General features: G+C 42.5%; 1 protein-coding gene across 1 annotated transcript in view; it reads left to right on the top strand.

The window, feature by feature from the left end:
• The window catches only part of mpped1 (metallophosphoesterase domain containing 1), a 90,344-nt gene that overhangs the window by 72,091 nt on the left and 9,460 nt on the right, over positions 1-8,793 (top strand). The window contains exon 5 of the mRNA XM_032505318.1: positions 2,537-2,652. Within this exon, the coding sequence (XP_032361209.1) occupies positions 2,537-2,652 (116 nt within the window). The remainder of the gene's footprint in view (positions 1-2,536; positions 2,653-8,793) is intronic.

Here is an 8,793-nt window from a genome sequence, read left to right as displayed (position 1 = left end):
TGTGTGTGTGTGTGTGTGTGTGTGTGTAGGCCTGTCTTTCTATCTTTGAAGTCACCAAGCATGTCAAACAGACACACACACACACACTCCGGAAATTATTCTAAAAAATCCTTATCTGATGTTTCACTGAGCAGAGACGCGTCGGGCAGCGACCACAGCGATAAAGTTGGCGTTTCGAGCGACTGCACTCAGCAATTTAAAACAAAAAAAAGGCCGGTTGCGCGGCGGTGGCGGCGGCGCCGGACGTCGTTGCCTGCGCACACACACTCACACACACACACACACACGTGTGTGAGTGTTGGAGAGGAAGATGGATCGGAGTACAGATTGTAAGTGACATGTTAATTTCTTCTCCGTCACTCACGACCGAGGCGTCCGTTATCAAAGTAAAAGGACACGAGCCCCAGCCATCAAGGCTCTGTTCTTCTTCTCTTCTTTTCTCATTCCTCCCCCTTTTCTTTCCTCGTCTTCCTGTCGTGGAGCATCCTGGGGCCGTCTGTGATCAAGGAGGCGTTTAATGTAGCTTTCTGCTTTTCTGCTCACCCGTGTGTACCCCCCTTGCCAGGGATCTGCTTGATTCCACCCCTCATCCTCCACCAGATGACTGCTCTTCATAAGCCCCCCTCCCCCCTCCCCTTGATGGTCAACCTTCATGTGTAGACACTAAAAGGAAGGAGACTGGCATTGTGTTTCTTCCTTGTGTTTTTCATTTTTACAACGGGGTGCTTGAGGTGAGAGGTCAAGGAATCCCCTTTGAAACATAGGCGAAAAACACATTCTGATCTAACACTTGGGGGGGCAATAAACATAACATTTCTGAAGAGCAATTTTTGAAGGGGTTACAAATAATACAGACACAATTATATTTGTAAGCCTGAATCATTCATTAGTGTAACATGGAGACTGTGCCATTACTCGGTCTCTCGTCCCTCGTCTCCCTGTTCCCTACCTGAGACTCTACACTTGACTGTCCCTGGTCTCCCTGTTCCTTACCTGAGACTCTACACTTGACTGTCCCTGGTCTCCCTGTTCCTTACCTGAGACTCTACACCTGACTGTCCCTATAGTCTCCCTGATCCTTACCCGAGACTCTACACATGACTGTCCCTGGTCTCCCTTTTCCTTACCTGTCCCTGGTCTCCCTGTTCCTCTGTTCTTTCTGTCTCCATCTGCCTTTGACATAATGACGAAAAGCACCCATTCTTATAAAGATATTACAAAATTGTCTTGAGACAAGGGCTTATTGTATTTACTTGGCGTTTTGGTGTAGTAAAAAAGGATCTTATGTCTGTTTGTCATTTTATCTTTGCAACAGCAACACAAATCTTTAAAGTCAGATGTCTAAATATGAGTTAGGTTCATAGGTCCACCACGCGGTCATATTCTAATCATAAAATTATAAAATTGATATAGGTTTTGTCTGGGACAGAGGATATATATTTAACTGCAGCAAACCTACTGATCAGTCAGTTAGATTATTTTTTGGGGGCTTTCTCCCTTTATTAGAGTTGATAGGCATGAAAGGGGGATGACACGCAGCAGAGGGTTGAGTGCAGACCCTAACGAACAGCACACAGTGGACCAAACCACTGTGAGGCAAGGAAGGGGGGGACTATAAATGTTTCTAAACATAAAAAACATTTTTTGTGGTTTGTTGTGTTTACTACTATTTTAAGTATACATCATTATGTTATTTACAATACACAGCATGTTTAAATGATATTTCTGGGGGGGAACATTTTGCTCCCTTCCTGAAGTTTTGGTGGATGCCTTAAGTCAGTGGTACCCAACCTTTAGGGTCTGAGGTGCCCCCACAGCCCTCATCGATTCCCAATGTATTTCTCAAATGTATGGCACTATTCATAAAGGAGGATTTGATGGATTTGGGTCAGCAATCGTACTGCCAGTCTACTGGTTACTACTACTTAGAATGAAGCTGAATATTTGACAATGTATCCACTAACGTTACTTTTGCTATAAACAACAATTACTAACATTTATCCAGTACTTCTAAATAATCATTTGAACTGTTTAGTCCTTACGTTAAGCTACCTTAAAACTAGTTTTTCTTACATAACTGCAACGTGTAATGTAGAGTTGAGGTGTTACAGTTGACTTAATGTCAATATGTTAATTTCAAAATCTTAAACTGCAGTGGTTAGTTATAACATAAAGGGGAATAAAGGGTCTGATTTGACAGTGAGTTTTAATTTATCAAAAGAGCTTACGAAGCTACAGCACAAAGAGTGATTATATCAGGCCCTTGTCAAAACGGACTCATCACAACCATTCACGAATCAGCAGTGTCAGCAAGATTCAAAAACTTAAAAAAAAAAAAACTTCATCAAAGTGTAGTGAGGTATTTTGTCCACTGAGGTGTGTGACGTAGGAAAAACATTCCACATGTCTGTACTTCTGACAGTGAGTATGCTAATTAACACTCTGTTTAACACTCTTTTTTTCTTTCTTTGTGTGTGTGGTGTGTGTGTGTGTGTGTGTGTGTGTGTGTGTGTGTGTGTGTGTGTGGTCTCTGCAGGCAGCCCTGGTACTACGGCTGGGGCTTCAACCTGCCGCGGGGTCAGGCTCTGCTGGACAAGTGGAACCAGATCCCCGACAACACAGACATCCTGGTCACACACTGCCCCCCACTGGGTAAGACACACATTACAGCGCATTTACACACACACACACACACACAAACCATAGACTGACACAAACACAAATATATGCATGTACAAACATAATGGTACTGGGCACGGGCATCAACAACACATACAGTATGTGTACATTTTGTTCATTCACAGCTCATTCAATAGCTCCATGATGCATCTAAAGGTGCACATGTGTACAGATCACTGAACTGTAAAAAAAAATTACATGAAATGATCTTTTAATCTCTCTCTAAATATGAATACAAACATATATGCACAAAATATACAGAAGCCGCTGCAACTGGTGGAGAGAGAGAGAGGGGGGATAGAGGGGGAGAGAGAGAGGGGGAAAGAGAGGGGATGAGAGAGAGGGGAGGAGAGAGATGAAGAGAGAAAAGGGGGGAGAGAGAGGAGAAGAGAGTGAGGAGAGGAGAGATGAAGAGAGAGAGGGGGGGAGAGAGAGGGGAGAGAGTGGGGGGAGAGAGGAAAGAAAGAAGGAGGGAGGGAGAGAGAGGTGGAGAGAGAGTGGGGAGAGTGGGAGAGAGAGGGGGGGGGAGAGAGAGGGAGAGATAGAGGGGGAGAGAAAGAGAGGTGGAGAGAGAGAAGGGAGAGGGGGAGAGAGAGGAGAGAGCAAGAGGTGGAATGAGGGGGGAGAGGGGGGAGAGGGGGGAGAGAGGTGGAGAGAGAGAGGGGAGGGAAAGGGAGAGAGAGGTGGAGAGAGAGGAAGAGATAAAGAGGGGGAAGAGAGAGAGGACAGAGCAAGGGTGGAGAGAGAGAGGGGGCGAGAGAGGGAGGTGAAAGAGAGGGGAAGGGAGAGAGGAGAGGAGCGGAAGAGGTGGAGAGAGGGGGAGAGAGAGGGAGAGAGAAAGGTTGGGGGGAAAAGACGAGAGAGGTGGGGAGAGAGAGAGAGGGAGATTGAGAGAGAGGGGGGAAAAGAGAGAAAGGTGGGGAGAAAGAGAGAGAGAGAGAGAGGAAGGGGAGAGAGAGATCAGCAGCAGGTGGAGGTGGAGTGTGTTAATATGGATGGTAATACAAAAATAAACACCCTGTAATGTCTTGTCAAAAGAAAGCAATATGAATATGCAGCCTGTAGTTATTTAATATTTCACTGAAGATCATGTGCTCTCATTGTTTGCATAAACAGTTAAACAGATAAATAAATTGAATAAAAGCCTAATCGGATAATAAATTCTCATGTATATACAGCCTACATTTAATTATTTATTTTCACCACCGCAACCTTCCTGTTAGGCATCGTGCGTGGTGTGAGACGTTTATGCTCATTGCATGTGTATAAATACACTGCGTGTGTATAAATACACTGCATGTGTTGGGGGGTAAATGCGTCACATCTGTGCCTGCAAAACAAGCCCAGAAATCGCAGTTAATCTGTCGTTTATTTATTTATGCATTCATTTATTGACCTAAAAGTAGTCACATTAAAATATACTGGGTCTAGAAATACTAGCATCAGCCTATAAAATATGAATCATGTTTTATATATTTTTTTCATATAATAGAAGAAAGTGATGACAGCGAGAGTATGACATACAACAAAGGTTGCCAGCTGGGCCTGAACTGGGGATATTACATTAAAATGCGAGTCCACCATCATGTGAGTTTTTGTAAAAGCTCTCTACGATGCTTAACCATCCCCCCCCCCCCCCAGAGGACTTAACTGTAATGGTCTTGGCAGCAAACATGTGAATAGACACTCATCCATATTCATACAAACTATAAAACACAACAGAAAGGTATGTTACACACAGCTACACACTAATTCACACACTCTCTGGAAACGCTTTATTTTCTTCTCAAAGGAAAGAGGGCAGTGATGAATCATTGTTGGATTGTGTATTCTTAGTGATCACCTTTCAGCTTCTACACACTTTTACTCCTCACACACTCACACACACAAACGCACACACACACACACACACACACACACGAAACAAAACAGATGTTGGCTCACAAGTGAACTGACATCCTGCAGGCACGTCTCTGTCTCACACACATAAACACACACAGACGCTCGTGCACACACAATCTTCTCTCACTCTCCCACACACACTTTCACACCTCATCTCCCGCTGCAGCTGTGGTGCTTAGACGAGTGTGTGTGATTGATTTCTATGTCTGCGTCCCGGCTGCGAACGAGACCGTTTATTTTCCATTCAGCTTAGCGAAGTGTCTCCGGCTATCTGCTCGTATGAGCCGCCAGCATATGGAGATGAGACACACCACCACACGGAAACACACAAACACACCACGCACACCACACACACACACACACACACACACACACACACACACACACAACAGAGGGAATGGCATAAGAAAGAAAGAAGGATAAAGGAAAAATGGGATGGAAGAAGAAGAAGAAAAGTGTGGACAGTAAAGTGAATTCTTTAAAGTTCACTAGAGGGGAAGAAAAGAAATCTTTCTTGGAAATCTTTTTTTTTTTTAAAGAGTGTGAAACAAATAATGACCCAGAAGGTGAGGGAAAAAGGAGTGTGAGCAGCACTGCACCAAAAAGCTCCCGTCTTTTATGAGGCGCGGACAAGCAGCAGATCGGCAGCTAGAGAGGAAAAATATGGCCACTTTATCTGGCTGTGAGGAAGATGTTAACAGCAGAGAGACAAAAGTAGACTGTGAGACCAAAAGAGGAAAACAGGCGCAGCGCCCATAGCAGCAGCTGCTTTGAAACAAGCGGCACATTAGAACAAAATACCCCGAGACACAAAAAGCCCTCGTAACTTCTCACTTCACTTCCACGGTCTCACAAGGCTTGTAAAGAATACATTTACAGTTTTACGGCATTTTATGCTTAAACTGATGCTAAAAATCTGTTTTGCTTTACAGGTAGATACATTTAGAGGACAAAGAAGTCAAACTGTATTACTTACCTGCATGACTGATTCACTGCCATGGATGATGTTATGTCTGATTCGGATATCAGAGGGTCCATTAACTTTGACTTGAGTGGGATTTTAGCACTTTGCTTGGTAGTCAAAACATAAGAAATGCATAAAGAATCTTAAAGTCGTCCCTGGAGAGTCTTTTTCTTTCTTTTCATTTGCCCCCGTGAAGACTTACTGAAGCTACCAAATCATGAAGCTACTTCTCCTTTGTCACAACACACACACACACACACACACATACTATTATATGGCCACAATCTTTTGTATAGTTTTGGTCTAAATCTAAGCAAGGGTCTAATTCAAATGGTTGACATGAAACCTGACATGAGATCTAAGGACTTACGACTTTACTTGGACTCATTAGAGACTTACTTGAAAATCAATATCCGGAAAAATTGACTTAAGGCGCTGACACACCAACCCGTCGGAGAATCTGGCGAGGTTGGTGACTCGATCTGTTTGGTGTGTTCTGTGACGTCGTCGGCCTTCATTTGGGCCGATTTAACATGTTGAATCAGAAGGCGGGCAGTCAAACTCAATGACCAATCTGATTGGTGGAGTGCTAACCGTGCTGACAAGATGGATGAGCGCAACAAACGCCTTTCAAAATCTGACGGAAATCTTTTAAACTGACCTTTGTCGATCTGAAATGAAGACAAATTCGGCAGCTGCACGGCCGATTTCTCCTTAAAATGTTTTCAGAAACACGTTTTGGTGAACTATTTTAGTAAAATATGAAATCTTATTCCAAAGGAGCCACCATGACAGTCTGGCTTTGAATTTCCAGAGAAGCCAGACCCACGTGACGCGTTCGTCCAATCAGCTGCCGGTTTTAATTTTTGGGAAGACAATAGAGTCTAGGACACGCGCAGAACATACACTCGAGTCGGCGTCGCTTGGATGTGTTCCAAGGCTCTTTTTTTTCACCAACTCGGGGAGTCCGACTGCCTGTTTTTCCGAAGATCGGCTGTCGGGTTGGTGTGTCAGAGCCTTTAAAGGCAAAAAGTTGATGAGACTTGACTTCTGATGAAGGATGAAGTATGTACCTTTCACTCAAATAAAGATCATTTGATTCACTACTTAATGTTGGCCCTTCAGTGAACTGTTTCCATTAGAAGAATACATTTTTCTTGTGGTTTTGGCCATTTCGCTTTTACAAAAGCAAGACAAATGTCAAAGATATAAACTTGACTTGGACTTGCACTTAAAGACTTGAACCTTGATTTGGACGTATTCTTAAAGACTTGGGAATTGACTTGAGACTTGACTTGCACTTATTGGTTGTTTTTTTACCCTATTTTCTTATGGTTTTGTGTCTAAGTGACTTATGGGAACAACTATCTTTGACATTGATCCAGTATTAAGCGAGACCTCTGCAGTCCATGGCAGAGAAACAAGCTACAATGTAAGTTAAGAGGGCTATTGTCCAGCTTGAATTTACCTTCACAAAAGTGCTTGTTTTGCCTCTGACAGACTCAGATTAATATTCTGTCTGACAACATTATGGAAAGGATTTCTAAGGAGGTCGACCTTTCTGTAAAAAAGGAAGATCCTTTTTTATACATAAAAACATCCGTGAAATTGCTTTCACTAAAGCCACCAGACTCCATTTAAATAAACAGTAACGTTCGCATCGTAAAATACACTTCATTTCAAATTGACACAAACAAATGAAATCATGAAAAGCCTTTTTGGGTCGTTTTTCCACTTTTCCCAACAATCACAACTCTAGTTTTGGTTAAAATAAACACATAGTTTACTGATTTACATGTGATAACAAAATGGCTCCATACACTCTAAAAGTATTACTTTTTTTAATTGAGTCTGGTGGGTTTAGCACTAGCAACCTCAGAGTCTGGTTAAACAGTCTGGTTAAATATAAAGGTCTTAAAGCTGTTAAGACCTTTCTGTTAGACACTTAGAATAATAATCTGAGCCCATCAGTGGCAAAAACAGCACTTTTAGTGGACGGAAATTGACGATGCACATTTGCCCCATAGGGTTACATAACAGCCCGGTCTGTGGCTGCCTGTTACAACAATCACGCTTAACTAATGGACCAATTTCAAAGATCATTGTTCCCATCAGTCATACAAAAATAGGATCCAGGTTAAACAAAAAAATGGTAGTTACCCTTTAAAGACTTGAGAATTGACTTTAACTTGCCCTTCACAATTTGAATGCCCGTTTCCGGTTTCAAAATGTCAATTTATTATTACTTAATTAATTATTTTTTCTCTGTTATCTTAAAAAACAATAGACATTCATCCACAGGTGGTAAAAACTTTCTGGACCCCGACTTTCATTGTGTCAGTTTTCTGGCAGCTTCCAGGCAAAGTGTGCCATCAGTGGATTACAGATCTTTAAATACGCCTCTCTATTCTTGAGAAGCTGTCTGCTGGAAGAGGATGAACCTGATGTCGGACACTGGTTAGAACAAAAATCAGTTTAAAGACTTCATATCAAGCTTCGAGAAGGTTTTGATGAGGTATTTTTGTTTTTTCAGTTTTCGCAGGCAAAACTAATTTCGATTGATCAAAACAATTCTAGCAGGACTATAAGTCTTTCAGTTTCTTTTTCTCATTTGATCATTTGTTCTTTTGTTCAATTAACTCTATTTTTTTCTCCTTTTCATTTACTTTTCTTCCTGTCTGGCCAGAGCGACAGAAGGCAGGGAAGATGGAGTCATTTTATTTCTCAGACTTGATGCTTTTATTGACTCAGCATCAGCAGCACCCCTCCTCACAGAGCAGCCACTAAATCATATACCCTCCGTGCTTCATCCTTGTCACACACACTGTGAAGTCTGCATCTGTGCGTGGCTGTGATTGATCTTTATTTTTACGGATGCTATCTAAGAGTCTTTTTTTTGTGTGTGTGGTGCGATCTGCAGTTTGTCATTAGACAAGGACCCGAAATGGTGTGCTTCGTTCTAAAACGTGATGAATCGCTTTTTGAAGGGAGACGAAATTTATGACCCTCGTGGAAACACATTCAGCCACAAAAACACTAAAAATCCCATCACACTGTTGCCCGTTGAACGCATTGCTGAAATGATCCAACCGCCAGTTTATGTAGAAAACTAACCGGATTAAAGTGGCCACCGGTGTGTGTTACTTTCCATTTGTGTTGATGGACAAAGGCGGTAGTATTTTTACCACACCTGCTGTCAGAGCTGTAGTCAAATCCCGCTTTGTCGAGTCCAAGACAAGTCCAAGACC

The sequence above is a fragment of the Etheostoma spectabile genome, chromosome 23 (assembly GCF_008692095.1).
Source record: "Etheostoma spectabile isolate EspeVRDwgs_2016 chromosome 23, UIUC_Espe_1.0, whole genome shotgun sequence".
Lineage (NCBI taxonomy): Eukaryota > Metazoa > Chordata > Actinopteri > Perciformes > Percidae > Etheostoma > Etheostoma spectabile.
Note: the sequence above shows the minus strand (reverse complement) of the source record. Positions and strands in the feature narration are given on the sequence as shown.